Below are 21,313 nucleotides of genomic sequence, written 5' to 3'. Positions count from 1 at the left end.
CTGTGACCTGCACTCCTTTATGGGCAAAGCCTCATACTGTTGGTTTATTAACCGGGCCACTTCCCTTGAAGATAGAGAACTTTGTTTATTGTTTATTAGTAGAGTTTAGTGGCCATGACATATTGCTACATATTGCTCTTGATCAGCTGCTTCTGTGCTTCACAAATGTGGAACAGTCTACAGCCTCCCAATGCACATTCTTTAAATTGCAAAAAATACACATAAACAAGCTGATTTAACCTTACCCTACTCATGGAGCACAGGAGCATCTGCTGAAGAAGATCAATATTTTGGTCTTACCACATGGACAGTACAACACAAAGGTCTACCAGGAGTCAATATCAATTTAAATGATAAACCCACCGTAATTTTGTATTTTATTTATTGAAAACCCGGCCTGTGAAGTGAGTATAAAACTGTAATGCCTTTCCATTAATTACTGGTTTACATAATATGAGGTATTTCTTTTCCTGTTTATTGATGTAAATCCCTAAAATATAAACCTGGATTCAGTGTTTTTAGCTCTGCTTTCAAAAGTAACTTATGATGTCCCTTGAATTCTTGAGCATCTTGAACTTTCTAAATGAAAAAGAATTCCTTTCCAAATAGCACACATTAATTGACAAAGCTTGGTTTTTTACCTTTCAAGATGACGTACTCAGTATGATTATACTGTGAGTGTCATGTTTTGAATGTTTACCGTTGATTCAAATGTTACAGGTATGTCCATGCAGTAGAGGGGGAGGGGCTGCCCGGTGTTACCGGACGGGCAGAACAGGGAGCTAGAGAAGTTCCGGTTTCTTCTTTTAGCAATCCTGACTGAAAACATCTCGTCATTTGGGCCCAGTGTTCAAAATATTGAACTATTTCTTTAATTAGTAAAAATATTAGTAAGAAATGTAAAGACGGAGCCACACCTGCTTCATGTCCGGAAGTAGACCAGCGTCTAAAACAAGCAAGTCTATCCTCAGGGGTGGTCTCTAATATTTATGGATTGTTATCTAAGATTGCCCCTAGTGCCTACTCTCCTGTCCAGCTGGCCTGGGAGCATGATTTGAATATTTCTTTGTCTGCGTCTGAATGGAAATCTGTTTGGAATTCGGCTTTGTACTCCTCGAAATGTGTGAGACTACGAATTATACAATTCAAAATTCTTAATAGGGCATACATCACCCCTGTCACACAAGCCAAGATGGAAAAAAAACATCAAGCTCTATGCTGGCATGAGTGTGGCAAGCGAGGCACATTATTACACCTGCTATGGGAATGCCCAGCTGTTAAAACACTCTGGTTGGATGTAATATCATTTTTGTCAGAGTCTTTAGATGTAAACATTCCAGTTGGTCCCACTATATGCTTACTGGGCCTTAAGCCAGAAAATGTTGTGGGGAGGGCTGCTGTCCAGAGCTGGACATTGGGCTGTTTGGCCACAAAAAGACTCATCCTTCTAAAATGGAAGGAGCGCAAAACGGATTGCTTTAGTAAGGAAACATGGCTTAGGGGATATAAGGACTTGATGTGCATGGAGCGCGCAGCTTCTATGCTGGAGAATTAATAGTCACTATCATATTTCTGTTCAAAGTAATGTCTATGTATCTTAAGGTGTCATCCTTGCATACCCTTCCCCCATCCCTTGTTGTGTTCTGTCAAATGTCTGTTGTTATTGTTCTCGTACATGTCTGTAGATATTTATGTCATTGTGTTATTATGTTTAAATAAAAAAAAATAATAAAAAAAGAAATTGTAAAAATCAATATCATGGCTGTGAAAACTTTTCGGACGTTTTTATTGCGTTTTAATTCATGATTTTTTAATTATTTTACATGAAAAAAAAATAGAATATTACTGTAGGTAGACTGGGCAGTTTCATGAAGTAACGAATAATACATTTTTACATCATACACGTTTTTACATGTATCATATCAGTTTGAATATGGACCATTTATCAACATGAATATACTGTTATTTATTTAAATTTGACTGTTAAATCTGCTCTGTATTTTACAGTTTATTACATTTGGTACTCTTTTTATTCACTGTAATTTGACACTATCTGTCTGAAGACTTTGCTGTCAGACATCTTCCGTTTTTTTTACGGTTCTTTTTTACACTGCAGACCTGGGTTCTGCACAGCACCTCGCTTGGCAAAGTCGATCTCTACGCAGTGGATCTACTCTTCCACCTTCTTGTCTGACGCCTTGCATATTGGATTCTGTGGAAAAGCATTAATACATGAATACATGACCTGAAAGAAGAGTGAACAAGTGGTTTCAATAGAATAATGGCAAACCTACTATAACATTTGAACAATATGTGTTTATTGAGGTAGCTGAGTGCATTATGTTTATTTTGGGAGAGCCAAGATATTGTTTAAATATTTGAATAACTAAAATATGTTCACATGAAGGCTAAGTATAGCATAGTCATCTTTCCCATAGTTGGCTCTGTCAGAATATGTGTTGTGGTTGACTGCTTCTGTATGAGATGAGATATTCTAAAGAGCAGAAACGCGGCCCGTCTGCAGTGGTGGGTAGAGTACTGAAAATCTATACTCTATAAGTAAAAGTAAAATTACTTCCTTCAAAATCTACTTTAGTAAAAGTAAATATTCCAATTGAAAAACCTACTTGAGTAAGAGTAAAAAAGTACTTTGTTTTAAAGTTACTCAAATTACAAGTTACTTTACATTTTTGTATTGGAGTGCTTGGATCAGTGAAAAATACATAGCGTGTTAGAATGCGTGAGTGAGTGAGGGAGAGAAAGAGATGCACTCCTAAAACATTTCTTCACAAGTTGTACAACAAAAGCAATATGTACAACAAAAAATGTAATTTCATTTCAAACAAATGTGCATTAAGCTCTGTGCATGTGACAAAAGGCAGGAGCTTTGTAGGAACACAACCAATTAAACACAAACGAGACTGACTTGGTTGGCTGATTGGGCAATCAGATTTATCCAGCCTACGCACATAGCATGCCCGCACACTCACAGAGCCAGAAACGACAATGACGAACAAGTTTGTGAGTGGTCTGCAGAATACAGTGTAACATAGTATCTTTAGAATTATATAAACTATACATGGACCGTAACTCCGCACCCCCTGGCAAAAATATCTTCCTGCGCGTCTGCATCCATGCGTTTCTAGTAGAGCTGTCAGTTAAACGCGTTATTAACGGCGTTAACGCAAACCAAATTTAACGGCGTTAAATTTTTCATCGCGCGATTAACGCAATTATTTTATCAAAAAAAAAAAAAAAAAAATCTTTTTTTTTTCTTTGGCTCAAAACAAAGAAGCAGTAGCCTGACTGCTATGTTCAAATGACATTTGTTCAAAGCAGTCGTTTAATTGCACTATAGGCTCTTTTTTTGTATCGTCCTGTTTTGATCAGTGTATATGCCAATGTTGTTATCAATAAAAAATCATTTGCACAAGGCAAGCCGATGCACTTCACCATGTTGATAAGAGAATTAAAATGAGAAGAATTATGGGACAAAAAAATCAAGGGATATTTAGCATATAAAAATAATTTGTGATTAATCGCGATTAATTAGAGTTAACTATGACATTAATGCGATTAATCACGATTAAATATTTTAATCGCTTGACAGCTCTAGTTTCTAGCCCTCAGTCCCAACGTAACGGTCGACTCGTCTCCTCGGCTATGGAATCGCAACGATGTTGCAACCTAGGGAGGGCGCGTCGCTAACGTGTACGCTTGTATCACAGCCTACGAAGATAATGTCTTCATCAAAATACTCATTTTAATGAAGGCACAATGGAAAATGTGAAACGTTACTTGTAATGCGTTACTACCCACCACTGCCCGTCTGATTATGCCAATATCCCAGGGCTACTTTCACATGACTGCAGTCGAACTCATCGGAACGGAGAGCAAATGTATCTTATACACAAGGTGAGACAGCTTTATTCTGATCACCTTATTTTCAGCAATCCTGGGCTGAACAATTAAGAGCTTGTAGTGTCTTTTGCATGATCACATGCTTGGGACCCCAAGAATCTGGGGTTTGTTGATTTTTTTTCAGTTCTTTGCTCGATTAATTTTCATGAAGTCAATTTTAAATTTGAATTCAATTTGAATATTTGCTCAATTGTAGCAAAAAGATAGAATTTCAGTCGTGCATGCAAGATTTCCAATCAATTAGTTTTACGAAAAATACTTTTGAGAATGCCTGAAATAAGCAGTAGGGCCGAGATCGTTTATTGGCCTGTGGCATGTGCCACCGCGACCACTGACATACCATGGCATATGCCGTTCTGGAACGGTAACTGCCGTTCTGAAACGGTAACTGCCGTTCTGAAACGGTAACTGCCGTCGCGACCACTGACATACCATGGCATATGCCGTTCTGGAACGGTAACTACCATTCTGAAACGGTAACTACCGTTCTGAAACGGTAACTGCCGTCGCGACCACAGACATACCATGGCATATGCCGTTCTGGAACGGTAACTGCCGTTCTGAAACGGCAACTGCCGTCGCGACCACTGACATACCATGGCATATGCCGTTCTGGAACGGTAACTGCCGTTCTGAAACGGTAACTGCCGTTCTGAAACGGTAACTGCCGTTCTGAAACGGTAACTGCCGTTCTGAAACGGTAACTACCGTTCTGAAACGGTAATGCCATGGCATATGCCTTTCTGGAACGGTAACTACCGTTCTGAAACGGTAACTGCCGTTCAGGTGGAACGGTAACTGCAGTTCCCAACAATGGTATGTGACACCAGCATAACTCCTCCGTATAATTTCAAGACAGGTATTGCCATAAATGTAAAGGTATATATATTTGGTATTTATTGACACAATATCACAACATAACGCCGTAAATAAAGGGATTTACACGTTTCTCTCGTCCGTGCTGTTGTAAGGATATTTCCGATCTGTTTGTTGTTGCTTTTGTAATGACAGATGCTTTTGAAAACAGCCGGACTTGCTCCGGTGACGGTAGTTATAGCCTAGCCTTCTAGGTGGCCATAGAGCTATAGTCTATTGCTTTGTTCCAATATCCATACTATCCGCAGTCATTATACTTTATTTTAGTATGACTTATTTTTTATATAGTTTGAGTACGTAATGCGTTGCAATTAAGATCAGGGCGAAAGGAAGTGTAGTGAAAGGACCCGAATGGTATACTCAAAACGGTCAAACCGATGAGTGTGGATTGATGTACACCTTTCGTGCTCCACGGCAGCGATCTTAGCTACGTAGCTGAAGAGGCGGAGCCAGGCTGAGCCAACGTCGGCGCATTTTCTTTAATAGGTCCAGGGGCGCTGCCTGGCGGGGAAAAGTGGTACTGATTCTAAGGGCCCAGCCCAACGCAGCACGGCCCACGGCCCGCGGATGGCAATTAATAATATAATATTAATATTCTTGCCTTTTTTTTTTTTTTTTTTAAATGTCTCATTACAAAGAAATGGTAATTGGAAATAAACTTATTAAACTCACAACTGTCGATTTCCAAAACGTTTTCGTTAGTAATTTAACATATTGTCATTTGCCCTTCCCCCTGAGCTCTTGCGAAATGGTTCGGCCGCAACGCGCGATGCGTTGAATCGAATAGCATCCGAAATGTGAGATGCTGGCACTGGCAGGAAGTGTACAGAGCGGCTGGGCTGGCTGAGGTCAGGTCTTGGATTTTCCTTATTTTATTGAAATGAAAGCTGCAGCTGAATCACTACATATTGTTGAATACCCCTGTTTACTATCCTCCACCCATCGTAAAGGCTTGATTCCACCGGACGCGTTACGGCAACGTTACGGCTGCGGCACGTCTTGGCCGCGGTCACCGCAGCAGATAGGTTCTACTCTAATCAATGAGACAATTTCCACCGGGCGCGGCTGCGGAACGTCTCAGCAACGTCCCAGGAGCAGCTCGCCGTGCCGCAGCGCTATCATTCCGTAGCATTTCTATTTTTGCCGCAAGCCGTTGCTGAACCGCGTCAATTTCAACAGAGCAGATCGAGCAGGGCAGGAAGAGAAAAAGTAAAAGCCATAGAGCATCCGGTCAATTTTCAAAATAAAACACAATACTCAGCTCATGTAGCCTATCACTAACTACATGAATGGGCAACCAATAATCAAACTGACAATTGTAGTACAGTTTCAAGCTGCTTACAGACAATTTTAGCATAACAATCAAATTTCTGTCTTTGTGAATCTGTACACACAGCTTTCTTTTCAACACAAAATTCCATTGGATTTCCATAGGTATTTGTGTTGTGTGGAAAACAGTGTGTTGAAAAGTTGATGTGTTGAAACCAAACTGGGTCAAGTCCAATTTTAGCATGAGAGAAGGACATTGTTGTAAAATTGTGTTTAAGCAGCTATTGGACAATATGCATAAGACTGCTGCCTAAAAGACAGTAGGCTATGAATACTTAGTTTATTACTTGAATTACATGATGTCACTAACTGAATGAAATACGTTTAATAAGTAAGTTCATACCCTTATTTTAAGTCACACAAACCCATACTCCATGAAGGGGCAACGAAAAGTCTAACTGAAGTGCTATTGTGATGCTGGGCCATGTTTACCAAAACAGTCGATAGATGTTGGGGGGGGGGGGGGGGGGGGGGGGCAAAATTAGAATCTTTCATAGGGCCCAAAATTCCTGGCAGCGCCCCTGAATAGGTCCATGCATTTTCCACGTATCCTGCATTAATGGAGTCATTTTGTAGTTTTAATAGCTTTATAACTACTATGTGTAAAGAGTTCACCGTTCAAAGCGAGATGTTTATTGCGGTTGCGATCGTAGTTTCCGGTTAGTGCACCAGAGCCAGGTCCCTATAGGGGTGGCACTGTAGGCTATGGCTAGACAGTCATCCATTTTTCCACTCGTGTTTTATCAAGATGTTCTAGTAGCGTAGCCTATAATAAAGCCTACTGTATGACTGCTTCAGCTCATAACTATTCAATAGGCCAAATATTAAGTTTTGCATTTGTTCTTATTGGTGTTTAACCAAATATTTTAAGTAGGCCTATAGGTTCCTATCATTTAACCCTGATCCAGTGTCATAAACCTTTCTATATCGACATGATCCAGTGGTATCATGGCATACAGGCCAAAAGTTTTTCCGCTGGCAAGCCAATTATGTTAATCGGAAGTTCCATTTCCTACTGGAACCACCGTTTTCCCGCTGGCATGCCACTCATGTAAAATGGTATTACCAGTTTCTACTGGCACCTACCGTTTTTCCGCTGGCATGCCACTCATGGAAAATGGTATTACCAGTTTCTACTGGCACCTACCGTTTTTATAAGAATGATTGTGTAGCTGTGAATCATGAGTGGTATGTGTGTATGAACGGGCAAATACCACAGGAAAGGAATATCTACTGGCAAACGGTAGGTGCCAGTAGAAACTGGTAATTACCATTTTCCATGAGTGGCATGCCAGCGGAAAAACGGTAGGTGCCAGTAGAAACTGGTAATACCATTTTCCATGAGTGGCATGCCAGCGGAAAAACGGTAGGTGCCAGTAGAAACTGGTAATTACAATTTTCCATGAGTGGCATGCCAGCGGAAAAACGTCATGTGCCAGTAGAAACTGGTAATACCATTTTCCATGAGTGGCATGCCAGCGGAAAAACGGTAGGTGCCAGTAGAAACTGGTAATTACCATTTTCCATGAGTGGCATGCCAGCGGAAAAACGGTAGGTGCCAGTAGAAACTGGTAATACCATTTTACATGAGTGGCATGCCAGCGGAAAAACGGTAGGTGCCAGTAGAAACTGGCAACGCACTACGTACTCAAACTATATAAAAAATAAGTCATACTAAAATAAAGTATAATGACTGCGGATAGTATGGATATTGGAACAAAGCAATAGACAATAGCTCTATGGCCACCTAGAAGGCTAGGCTATAACTACCGTCACCGGAGCAGGTCCGGCTGTTTTCAAAAGCATCTGTCATTACAAAAGCAACAACAAACAGATCGGAAATATCCTTACAACAGCACGGACGAGAGAAACGTGTAAATCCCTTTATTTACGGCGTTATGTTGTGATATTGTGTCAATAAATACCAAATATATATACCTTTACATTTATGGCAATACCTGTCTTGAAATTATACGGAGGAGTTATGCTGGTGTCACATACCATTGTTGGGAACTGCAGTTACCGTTCCACCTGAACGGCAGTTACCGTTTCAGAACGGTAGTTACCGTTCCAGAAAGGCATATGCCATGGCATTACCGTTTCAGAACTGTAGTTACCGTTTCAGAACGGCAGTTACCGTTCCAAAACGGCATATGCCATGGCATTACCGTTTCAGAACGGTAGTTACCGTTTCAGAACGGTAGTTACCGTTTCAGAACGGCAGTTACCGTTTCAGAACGGCAGTTACCGTTCCAGAACGGCGTATGCCATGGTATGTCAGTGGTCGCGACGGCAGTTACCGTTTCAGAACGGTAGTTACCGTTTCAGAACGGCAGTTACCGTTCCAGAACGGCATATGCCATGGTATGTCAGTGGTCGCGACGGCAGTTACCGTTTCAGAACGGCAGTTACCGTTCCAGAACGGCATATGCCATGGTATGTCAGTGGTCGCGGTGGCACATGCCACAGGCCATTAAACGATCTCGGCGTCTCTCGAAATAAGACGATGTACGGAAATGACTGGATCCTACAAAAATGTTAATGAGGTCATTGTCACGTTGAAGTCGGTTTTTTTAATCAATTCAGTAAACTTCTTAACTTTGCCTTCTAAGGGTAAAACATTTCTACCTTCAAGTGCAGGGTGCGACTATGCTGTCCACCACTGTGTGGTTCCTACCTGTTGCCGAGTTGAAGGCTTCTTCAGTAACCACCTAAAAACATGAGGTGGGATCATGGGTTAGAACGGAGACGGACCCAGCACACATACTGGAAAGGTTAATCTTGCCTCTTCATAGTTCAAACTAAATTGTGTGGGTTTTACTTACAGGACAGAGATGACCAGACCAATAAAGAGGAAGGTACCAAAGAATCTCACTATCAGAGGGACATTCAATCCTGTACGGGACAAATCATGGAAGATCACTGAGGCATTGTCATATCCATTTAGAGATTGTAGGGATATATTTGGGATATGTGTTATAGCAAGGTTTTATTATAGGGTCTATCTATGTGAAGAAGTTGATTTACCGCTTTCACCACTGATAGTTAGCTTAATCTCTTCTGATGTTTGGTTTCCCAAGGGATTCGTGGCCACGCAGTAGTAGATTTCTCTGCAGCTGGACACATTGAAGCTGTACAAAGATCCATCTGACACGTTCAGGGGTCCCTCCGCTCTGCTCCTGAACCAGGTGAACCGGAGAACGGGGGGGTTGGCTCTGCTGGTGCACGTCAGGTTGACCACACTGCCCAGCGACACCGTGGGGGGGCTGACGGAGGCCTGGGTATCCTTCGGGGAATCTACAGGAATACAAGAAAAGTCTTCAATTACAAGCTATGGTTCCGCTATCGATGAATTTGAATGCAGTATGTAAAGTCTTTCTGCTTCTCAGCTGTCCCGGCTCACTAATTGGACCGTCTGCTGGTCACTCACAGGAAACGTTGAGCGTCACGACGCTCTCTGCTGTTCTGATGCTGGGCCCGCCTGCTGGGCCGTTTACCGGATACTCCACCAGACAGGTGAGGCGAACCCCGTCATGTCGGTCCGACAGAGTGATATTCAGCCGCCGGGTCCTGACGTTAGGCTCTTGGTCTCCGTGCGGTTCCAGCCGGCCCTCAGGGCCTCCTGACTGGCTCCAGCTCAGGTGAGGCGGCTGGGTGGGACAGGGTGCGATGGCCCTGCAGGTGAACGTTACCCTGCTCCCCTCCGTTAGTGGTCCCTCCTGGAGGGTCTGTATGGAGGGTGCTGGGGCTGAATCTACGTGGTTGTTTTCAAGAAACATTTGTATTAGGCTGAAATGTACCTTCAATATCCACATGAATGAATGCAGCATGTATTATATTCCATGCGGGAGAATAATCATGGTTAGGGAAAACAAGTGTGTCTCACCCCATAGCCCATTATAATTATTATGACAATATGACACTGGCCTTGTTCAAAAATTCTTTAAAGTGAAAATACAATTCTGTGGTATCGCTTCTTTAATTCTAGACAAGGAACACACGTCGGTCTGACTAATCAGGACGTAGCCGAAAATCTAAAATGATCATAATTATACATTGAAATAGGTTAGAAATAGTTAGAATAATGACAGTAATAAAAAAATAGACCCCCAAACCAAAAGGGGTCTCCTACCTTTAACTGTGATGTTAAGAGGACTGCAGATGTCAGTTGCCCTGTAACTGGTGCTGTCCACTCTGAAGTAATACACGCCAGCATAACTTGAGGTCATGTTTGCAAAAACAGTTGTGCAGTTGTATTCTCTCATATTCCCAATGATACTAATTGGATATATATTATCTTGTATGTTGCTGTGGAAAACCAAATGAGAAACAAGGTAGAAAGATTTCATCCATGCACCATAAATTGGTTTGCTTTTATCCAATTGATTTGATGGTACTGAATCAAAGGAACATGGAATTTGCAAACAAGTGTCGCTCAATGCCTCCATCTTGTTTGGCATAGATGCATGAAGGGCTGCAGGACAGGATTCCTCACCACCTGCAACACAAGCATTTTTTACACAAATTGGCCAATGACATGCAGCCTTCCTGTCCCACCACATCCTCCTCTAACAGCCTGGCTACACCTCTGCTAGACCGGCATTTAGGCATTCTGAACATGGATACATTTCAGAGATCGATTAGGTATAAAACAAATGATCAATTCTGTGTCTTGTAAAACGGGTCTGTTGGTGTGTCAATACCTAAACATATTCATTACTTGGAACTAACTGTTCACACTAAAACAAATTAACACCACTCACCTGAAACAAAGGTGACATTCAGTAGCATTTCCAACTGGATCATCGTGATGAACCTCATCTCCTGCATCATGAATTCAATGAAGGTTAGAGTTAAGGGACAATTGTCTTCGTTTTTAATGTGGACTTGTTTAAGGTACCTATATCTTCGTTGTTGAACAAATACAACAAATAACCGCTATTGAAATACAGTAGGCTACAGTGAACAAAAAAAGTAACAAGAACATGCATCAAACTGTTTACCGTATTTAACGCCTAAAAAAAATGTGTGTGCATATATCATGTTTAAATTCCTTACCGAGAGCAGTAGTTGGTTTTCCACAGCCAACAAGTAGGGTTTGTTCTAAATGAACAATGAACAGTGTTGAATGAATGAGTTCTTAGACAAAGGTGTACTTAAATACAGAAGTTCAGAAACTTCCACTTACAGCGATTGTCTCTATGTGACCACTCTTTTATGATCCATGCACGCCCAGGCTAATCAACTTCAATGTCACTTATTGGTAATTGTATTTAATATTCTCCTTGAGAGAGGAGACTAAACTGCACCAAATAAAGAGTTACTTTGATCAGACCCAATACTGCTGTCACTTGAACTGAAAAACATAAGAGAACATGGCTTGTGGAAAGCAGGAAATTGGATTTGCAGCATCTCTTCTCAACCACATATTTGGCAAATGTGTGGTTTCCTATGATCAGCATTCCTAGATCAGCATTCCTATGAATGCTGATCTAATAAGAAAGAATATTTAGTCACCAGATTAATTTGTATTCACAGTGCAATCTGAGATGAGTTAAAATCGAGAAATTTACAGAGATGAAATGGCCTGTGTTGTATTTAGTGAGCATAGTAACTGTCTGAAGGGAGAGAAAAGCTGGAAAAACATTTCCCCAAAGGGTGTCTTGCGTTTTAAAATGGGTACATAACGTCTGCTATGTAAAACAATTACATTGATTATAACTTATTCTTAGTTCTTACTAATTAACATGCGACGAACAAAAACAGAACCATAGTTTGGTTTCATTCTGAAAGCCAGTACAATTCTTTGAAGCTTTTTCAAGCACCGCTGCTGGTCGGCTATAGGGAGTCCTGCTGTAGTGAGTCCTGCTGTAGTGAGTCCTGCTGTAGTGAGGCCTGCTGTAGTGAGTCCTGCTGTAGTGAGTCCTGCTGTAGTGAGTCCTGCTGTAGTGAGTCCTGCTGTAGTGAGTCCTGCTGTAGTAAGTCATGCTGTAGTGAGTCCTGCTGTAGTGAGTCCTGCTGTAGTGAGTCATGCTGTAGTGAGTCCTGCTGTAGTAAATCCTGCTGTAGTAAGTCCTGCTGTGTCGAGTCCTGCTGTAGTGAGTCCTGCTGTTGTGAGTCCTGCCGTAGTGAGTCCTGCTGTAGTGAATCCTGGTCTAGGGAGTCCTGCTGTAGTGAGTCCTGCTGTAGTGAGTCCTGCTGTAGTGAGTCCTGCTGTAGTGAGTCCTGCTGTAGTGAGTCCTGCTATAGTGAGTCCTCCTGTAGTGAGTCCTGCTGTACTGAGTCCTGCTGTACCGAGTCCTGCTGTAGTGAGTCCTCCTGTAGTGAGTCCTGTGGTGAGTACTGCCATAGTGAGTCCTCCTGTACTGAGTCCTGTTGTAATGAGTCCTGCTACTGGTTGGCTGTAGTGAGTCATAGATGCTTAAACAGAGTATTATTTTGTGTGTTGATACAAAATCCATCTCAGTCCAAAATATTAGATTCAGTGTTTCTCCAGTTCAAACCTGATCTGTGGGTTATTAGCCCGTTGAGCAGTCCACTTTCTCCGAGGTCAGTTCCTAGGGGAACACTTTACAGAAAATAATAATAATAAGTAATGTTTTGGACAAATTTTTCCCTTTTTTCCATAAACAATAAAATGCTTAAGGATTTAAAGATGCATGCATGCATTACCATTTGTAAAATTATTTGTTAAATGACAGTTAATGAACCATAATTTAAGATAACAATCATATTATATATTTTTTGCAGAGACATCACATTTTCACAGTGATCCCAGGGCACCCCCTGGTCTGATCGCCCAGTTCCAATCTCTTTCCAATGACTGCATGAATTCATTGCAATGTCTTTTATTTCCAAGATGTTTCAATGGTGAATTTTGATGATTTTTTGGGAAATTGAATGCATATGCCCTCCTGCATATGCCCTCTTTCATATTAAAGAGAACCCAGGTCACCTCATTACATAACCTCTTGTAGGGCGAGATTTATGGTAGGCTACATTATCTCCTACTTTTAGTAAACGTAAAGGCCCTGATTCATATTAGTCTCACGTCATCTGTACCCCATGAATGTTGTGTTCGCCTCACTTACTGTATGTCTATAAAACCCATGGTGATACGCTTTGTAGCCTTTTACAATGTTTTTATTTCCTAATCCGTCCCAAAGAAGAGTAAATGTCGTCTATTCCTTTTAAATAACATCGTCAGTTACATAAAATAACCCTTAACACAACTGCTCAGAAAGACATTGATTCACACAATGGCTCTACCTTGCATCCGGCGCAATTGACTTTCTCACTGGCGCATGTGTCGTTGCTAGTTTGCAACTGGTGCAGTGCGTTCTTTCCCTCCTGCGCCTAGCGTCATTAAATTAGGGAATGATCTTGCGTCCCAAGGGGCGGTTTGGCCAAAGGAGGAGTTGTGTTCTGGCGCAAACGTTCCCTGGTGCTATTTTGCAGTTTCAGAAATCACTTGCGCCACAAACCAGGAAATACCTGGTTTAAAGTCAGTGGCGCGTTGTTCAGGTGCTATTTTAAGGGCGCATGCATAATGTTGCTTGTGCACCTCGTGCATACACTTTGCTTCTTTCATCTACCTAGCCACATATTCTTGGTAAATTGTTTGGGAAAGAACAGCTGATACAGCGGTAATAAGTTGTACTTTAAATCAATGCATCTGCAAACACATATTTTCTTGACACAGACATCGTGTACCTGCCCATAACTTTTGGGATTGATGAATATTTGATCGTGAGAAAACATTGTTTTACCGCGAGTGAGTGTTAAAAAGAATGAATGAATGCGGGCGCGTGTGTGTGTGTATGGGTAAAATAATTAATGAATGTGAGCGTGTGTGTGCGTCCATCTGTTTAAAGTTTAAACCCACCTAAACTAAACACGTAACGCATAATACAGTCCATGGCAATGTATATTAACAGGGGGACACAGGCATATTAGGAACACAAGTCGATGACGATAATGCATACAATACTGATAAGAAACAATGTTTATAATGTATTGCGTATATCAATAAATAGAACCACAGTTACCGCATCTCAGCTCTATGTGAAAAACTAAATATTTGGATTGTAAAATGCATGAATATATAAATGAATGATCCTCATTTCTTTTCCTTGGCAAGTGACCATGTTATAAGCGGGATAATGCCCTTCGAGGTGTCAAAAACATGTTTGATCGATCGTAATTAAAGGGGACTACTTTTTGAGAGAGAAACTCAAACAGCGTATACATTTAATAAGCATGCAATACGAATAAGAAAAAAGCATAATTATTAAAGTATTTAAATTGTTTTATTATGTTGGCAAGCGAGAAGTAGAATAAATTGTATAATCAGTCCTATTAAATTGGTTAGTGCAAAAAACAAGACATGATTGCGGCTCTTATCGCTCTCGCCTCTTTCTGCCAACGACATGCGCGTAGAGCGGGGAGTGACGTTGAGTGACGTAGACTGATAATCCCTCTATAGGGGGCGCTGTACCAGTTGACAGTGGGCGCTTTACCAGGGGATATGGGGCGCTGTACCAGTCAAAAGGGGGAGCTGTACCTATTCAAAGAAAGATCTGCATTTTGTCCTTGAAAATAATATTTTTAACTCCATGAATTAATTAAACATTCTGAATTGTATTCAATAACTGATCACATCTTCATAACCTTGTTTTTAGGCTTTTTATCTGCGACCTGCACTCGTTGATGGGCACAGCCTCATACTCTTGGTTTATTAACCGGGCCACTCCCCTTGAAGATAGTGAACTTTGTTTATTGTTTGGTCGTAGAGTTAAGTGGCCATGACGTATTGCTGATCTTCATCAGCTGCTCCTTTGCTTCACAAGTGTGGAACAGACTACAGCCTCCCAATAGACATTCTGTGAATTGCAAAAAATACACATCAACAAACAGGCAAAAAGCTGATTTAACGTTAGCCTACTCATTGAGCACAGGAGCATCCGCTGACATTACAACACAAAGGTCTACCAGGAGTCAATATCAATTTAAGGGATAAACCTAGTGTAATATTGTATTTTGTTTATTGAAAACATGGCCTGTGAAAAGAGCAAAAAACTGCAATGCTTTGCTATTACTAACTGGTTCATCTATCACATAATATGAGGTATTTCTGGTGCTGTTTGCTGATGTAAACCCATAAAATGTGAATGTTGATTCAGTGTTTTGAGATTTGCTTTCAAAAGTAACTCATGATGTACCATGAATTCTACCTTGGCACACATTAATTGACAACGCTTGCTTTTTTACCTTTCAAGATGATGAACTCGGTATGATTTTACTGTCGGTTTCATGTTTTGAATGTTTACCATTGTTTCGAATGGTACAGGACTACAGGTATGTCCATGCAATCTCGTCATTTGGGCCCAGGGTTCAAAATATTGAACTTGTTTTCTTTGGTAAAAAACATTATTATGGCTGTTAAATACTTTTTCGGGCGTTTTTAATTTTTATACCTTATTTTACAGGATTTTTATTTTTATTAGAAGATTATTGTAGGTAGACTGGGGAGTTTCATGCAGTAACGAATAATACATTTTTACATAATATACATTTTTCCACGTATCATATCAGTTTGAATAGTGACCATTTATCAACGTTAATGAACTGTTATTCATTTAATTTTGACTGTTAAACCTGCTCTGTATTTTACAGTTTATTATTACATTTGGTACTTTCTTTTTTCACTGCAATTTCATGTTATCCGTCTGAAGACTTTGCTACCAGACGTTTCACTTATTTTTTTACGGATATATTTTACACTGCAGTCCTGGGTTCTTCACAGCACCTCGCTTGGCAAAGTCGATCTCTCCGTAATGGATCTACTCTTCCACCTTCTTGACGCCTCGCATATTGGATTCTGTGGAAAAGCATTAATACATGACCTGAAAGCAGAGTGTAGAAGTGGTTCCCATAGAATAATGGAAAACATACTATGATAACATTTGAACGATATGTGTTTATTGAGGGAGTAAATTAGGTTTATTTTGGGACAGCTAAGATATTGTTTGATTATTGGAATAATTAAAATATGTTCACATGAAGGCTAAGTATATCATAGTCATCTCTCCCTTAGTTGGCTCCGTGAGAATGTCTGCTGTGGTTGATATTCTAAAGAGCAGAAACGCCGCTTGGCTGAATATGACAATACCCCAGGGCTGATCGTTTCACCTCCTCCTCACGTACCAGCTACTTTCACGTGTGAAGCGCTGCAGTCCAATGCATCTGAACATAGAACAAAAGTATCCACATACCAGATGATTTGACTTTATTCTAGTCACCTTATTTTCAGCAATCCTGGGCCAAACGATTAAGAGTTAATAGTGTCCGTTGCATAATCACGTGCCTGGGACCCCCAGAATCTTTGGTTTGTTGAATTAAAAAATAGCTTAGCACAGAGGAGTGCACACACACTCCAGTGGTTATTACAAATGTTGAATTGGGGAAAAACAGACGGCTTCTGATGGAAGAGCCGGTATCTGTTTTCTTACTTTTATAATAAGTGACTTTTACTAGGTACAGTTTTTACTTTCAGTACGGTTGTCTGCATAGTACAAACACGTTAATGAGGTCATTGTCGACATTGAAGTCGTTTTTTTAATAAATTCAGTAAACTTGTTTACTTTGCCTTCTTAGGGTAAACTATTTCTATGTTCAAGTGCAGGATGCGAGTACGCTGTCCACCACTGTGTGGTTCCTACCTACCGTGTTGAACGTTTCTTCAGTAACCACCTATAAACATGAGGTGGGATCACGGGTTAGAACGGAGACGGACCCAGCACACATGCTGGTAAGGTTCATCTTGCCTCTTCATTGTTCAAGCTAAATTGTGTGTGTGTTTTACTTACAGGACAGAGATGACCAGACCAATAGAGAAGACGATACCGATTAAGAATCTCACTATCAGAGGGACATTCAATCCTGTAGGGGACAAATCATGGTAGATCACATAGTCATATCCATTTAGAGATTGTAGGGATATATTTGGGATATGTGTAGAAGTATATTTACCAACGCTTTCACCACTGAAAGTTAGCTTAATCTCTTCTGATGTTTGGTTTCCCAAGGGATTCGTGGCCACGCAGTAGTAGATGTCTCTGTAGCTGGACACATTGAAGCTGTACAAAGATCCATCTGACACGTTCAGGGGTCCCTCCGCACTGCTCCTGAACCAGGTGAACCGGAGAACGGGGGGGTTGGCTCTGCTGGTGCACGTCAGGTTGACCACACTGCCCAGCGACACCGTGGGGGGGCTGACGGAGGCCTGGGTATCCTTCGGGGAATCTACAGGAACACAAGAAAAGTCTTCAATTTCAAGCTATGGTTCCACTGTTGACGGATTTGAATGCAGTACTGATTGGACCATCTGCTGGTCACTCACAGGAAACGTTGAGCGTCACGACGCTCTCTGCTGTTCTGTTGCTGGGCCCGCCTGCTGGGTCGTTCACCGGATACTCCGCCAGACAGGTGAGGCTGACCCCGTGATGTCGGTCTGACAGAGTGATATTCAGCCCCCGGGTCCTGACGTTAGGCTCTTGGTCTCCGTGCGGTTCCCGCCGACCCTCAGGGCCTCCTGACTGGTTCCAGCTCAGGTGAGGCGGCTGGGTGGGACAGGGTGCAAAGGCCCTGCAGGTGAACGTTACCCTGCTCCTCTCCGTTAGTGGTCCCTCCTGGAGGGTCTGTATGGAGGGTGCTGGGGCTGAATCTACGTGGTTGTTTTCAAGAAACATTTGCATTAGGCTGAGATGTAGCTTTAATATCCACATGAATGAAGGCAGCATCTTCAGTGTTGACCAGTGTATTCCATAGGGGAGAATAATCATGGGGAGGAAAACGAATTGTGCCACAGCCCATAGTCCATAATAAGTATTATTACAATATGACACTAGTATAAAACATTGTTAAAACATTCTTTAAAGGGAAACTACAATTACGTGGTATTGATACCTAAATTCTAGACAAGGAGAACAAGTCTACCTATTCAGGAAGTAGGCAAAAATTAAGAATGATCATAATAACAGGGTTCCTACGCAGTATGGAAAAGTATGGAATTTAATTTGAGTAATTTCCAGGTCTAGATAAGTATGGATATGAGAAAAGAGTATTGAAAAATGTTTGTGTTGTTTCCAGACTCTTATCTCACTTTCTAAAATAAAATATATTAATATATAGGCTTACAAATCAAAAGAAGCTTACTAACGATAGCCTACCTGTCGATGATATGAAGCTAATCAAGCTGTCTTGAGAACGGTATCTGGTTACCATGGTTAACTTTCGCCACACGACTGTGCGACTTGATGAAGGATACCAAGTGGGAAAATAAAGCTAGATGCAAACTATTCTTGAAACTAGGGATCGACCGATATTATCGGCCGATATTCGCGTTTTTTACGTGTATCGGTATCGGCCGATACGCGGCCGATTTTCGCCGATTTTATTTTATTTTATTTTTTTACTTGTTCTACCTCACCTGTTTTTACTATTTGTTAAATATAGTTTTTTATATTGAAGTTCAATAAATGTTCCTTTTTTTTAATTGAGACTTGTAACATTTGTTATCAGTGTAATTTTTATGATTGAGGGAGCAAAAAAAACAAAACAAAACAAAAAAAAAAGTAGTATCGGCTCTAAATATCGGTATCGGCGTATCGGCTAAGGCTGATGAAAAAATATCGGTATCGTATCGGCCCTAAAAAATCTGTATCGGTCGATCCCTACTTGAAACCGTTCGCCATCTCCAACATGGGGGAGGCGGCAAATTTAAGCCAAATGCAGACACAAAAGAGCTGTCGTCTCGTCACAGCATCTAGCGGTAGCCGCTCAACATTTTTTACCCAATCATTTACATAAAAGCATCTAACAATTGGTTTTCAGGTGTTTAATATTGACTGAAAATCCTCAGAGAAGTCTAGAAATTTGAGTCTGGAAAAGTATGGAATTTTTGAAATGGAAAATGTGCAGGAACCCTGTAATAATATAAAAATAGGAATACAAACAATTATAATGACAGTAATCAAAATATTGACCCCCAAACCAAAAGGGCTCTCCTACCTTTAACTGTGATTGTAAGAGGATTGCAGGTGTCAGTTGCCATGTAACCTCTTTCAACTCTGAAGTAATATACATCAGCATAACTTGAGTTCATGTTTGTAAAAACGGTTGTGCAGTTGTATTCACTCATATTCCCAATGATACTTATTGGAAATGTATTATTGGTTTTGCTGCCGTTGCAAACCACACTTTCTGGATGAGGCCCAAAATGGTGAGTCGATTTTAGCCATAAACCAATAAAGGTTTTGTTTTTATCGAGTAGATTTGATGGTACCGACTCAAATGAACATGGAATTTGCAAACAAGTGTCACTCAATGCCTCCATCTTGTTTGGCATAGATGCATTAAGGGCTGCAGGACAGCATCCCTCACCACCTGCAACACAAGCATTTTTTACACAAAATGGCCCATGACATGCATCCTTCCTGTCCCACCACATCCTCCTCTAACAGCCTGGCCACACCTCTACTAGACCGGCATCACATTCTGAGCATGGATACCGGCTTCATTTCAGAGATCGATTACATACAGATAGCATTTAGTCCATTAGGTGTAAAACTAATGACTCATTCTGGGTCCATTGAAGGGGTTGTTCGGACTTTTGGACATCAGACCTCATTTCCAAGTGGGCCAGTGTCGCATTGCATTTAGTTTATACTTCCCTGTAGTTGGAAGCATGCTACGGCAGCGGCGGACTGATATTACATAGGCACCTACTATTGGGTGTCCCTGACTGGAGTGCGCTTCTCTGTTAACGTTCTGCAGTAGTGAATTGGTTGCTACACCGGAGCGAAGTAAATTTCCGCCACTGTCCCTCAATGTAGTCCCTCAATGTTATGCGATAATTGCGATGCAACAATAGTTTTATTTCTAACAGTATTCTATCAACACAGACGTTAACATTAATAGTCTGGCGTTATAATTGATTTGCCTCGGGTGTACTGTGGAGTGGGAAAAACTGTTTTTATTGGCAGGCTAACAGAAACTGCGTCGACTTGCACTAGCCAACCAGCGATCTCTGCAACTAGAAGGACTGAATGAAACCTGTTGAAACCGGTCTCCAATGATAGATAACACACTGGCTCACTTGGAAATTAGGTCCAATGTCCAAAATTTCGAACAACCCCTTTAATGCACCCAGAATGAGTCATTCGGTTTTTTTTGGAAGTAAATATTCACAACAAATGAACACCACTGACCTGCAACAAAGATGACGTTCAGTAGCATTTCAAACTGTATCATCGTGATGCATCTTGTGAACCTCATCTCCTGCATCATGAATTCAAAGAAGGAGTGAAGGTTTATTCGTTTTAGTTTTTAATGTGGTCTGGGTTAAGGTACCTACTGTAGTACATCTTCCTTGTTACAAATACAACCAATAAGGAATATGGAAAAACAGTATAGGCTACATGGAACAACAAAAGTTGCACGAAAATGCATTAATCAGTTTATTCTAGGCCTTTAAAAAAATAATTTATATACATCATGTTTTGATTCCTTACCGCGAGCAGTAGGCCTAGGTGCTTTTTGTTCTTCGGCAGTTTGTTCTAAAAGAACAACAGTGTTGCACTAATGCGTTGTTAGATGGAGGTTTACTTAAATACCAAAGTTAGGATTCTTCCACCTTTAGCGATCGTCCATATGTGACCACTCTTTTATGATCCATGCACGGCTCATCGACCTTGTGGTCAGTTATTAGTAATTGTGTTTAATATTCTGCACTAACTAAAGAGTAACTTTGATCAGACCTAATACTGTCTCTCACTTGAACTGAAAAACACAAGAGAACATGGCTTGTGGAAAACAGGAACTTCTAAATACAGCATCGTGGTTCTTCCTTTTCTCAACCACATATGAAGCAAATGTGTAGTTGCAGTCCTGTGAATGCACATATAAAGATTAAGAATTATTAGTCACCAAATTAATGTGTATTCACAGTACAATCTGAGATGCGTTAGAACGTATCATTCACAAAGATGAAAAGGCCTGTGTTGTATTTAGTATGCACAGTGACTCTCTGTATGGACAGAGAAGAAGTTGGACAAAGCTTTCACCAAAGGGTGTCTTGCATTTTAAAATGAGCATATAAAACCTACTCTGTAAAACAAATACATTT

General features: G+C 40.9%; 1 protein-coding gene across 1 annotated transcript; it reads right to left on the bottom strand.

Annotated features, from left to right (window-relative positions):
* Window positions 1–1,831: 1,831 nt before the first annotated feature.
* On the bottom strand, window positions 1,832–20,439 carry LOC115537677 (uncharacterized). Its single transcript, XM_030349723.1, has 14 exons — window positions 20,397–20,439; window positions 19,198–19,572; window positions 17,528–17,851; window positions 17,158–17,430; window positions 16,995–17,067; window positions 16,852–16,878; window positions 16,329–16,371; window positions 10,890–10,950; window positions 10,259–10,624; window positions 9,557–9,880; window positions 9,154–9,423; window positions 8,952–9,021; window positions 8,804–8,837; window positions 1,832–2,212 (listed from the first exon to the last, which is right to left on the bottom strand). The coding sequence occupies exons 1-14, from the start codon at window positions 20,437–20,439 to the stop codon at window positions 2,171–2,173; spliced, it is 2,325 nt and encodes a 774-aa protein (XP_030205583.1). The 3' UTR covers window positions 1,832–2,170.
* Window positions 20,440–21,313: the final 874 nt, after the last annotated feature.

The sequence above is a fragment of the Gadus morhua genome, chromosome 23 (genome assembly GCF_902167405.1).
Source record: "Gadus morhua chromosome 23, gadMor3.0, whole genome shotgun sequence".
Taxonomy (NCBI): domain Eukaryota; kingdom Metazoa; phylum Chordata; class Actinopteri; order Gadiformes; family Gadidae; genus Gadus; species Gadus morhua.
The sequence above is the reverse complement of the archived record's forward strand: the minus strand, read 5'-3'. Positions and strand labels throughout refer to the sequence as shown.

Coding starts and splice junctions, on each gene's coding strand:
- LOC115537677 (XM_030349723.1), bottom strand. CDS start 20,439: ATGATACAGTTTGAAATGCTACTGAACGTCATCTTTGTTGCAG. Junction 9,022..9,153: donor AACTATCAGTGGTGAAAGCG/GTAAATCAACTT, acceptor TGTCCCGTACAG/GATTGAATGTCCCTCTGATA. Junction 8,838..8,951: donor GGTCTGGTCATCTCTGTCCT/GTAAGTAAAACC, acceptor TCATGTTTTTAG/GTGGTTACTGAAGAAGCCTT.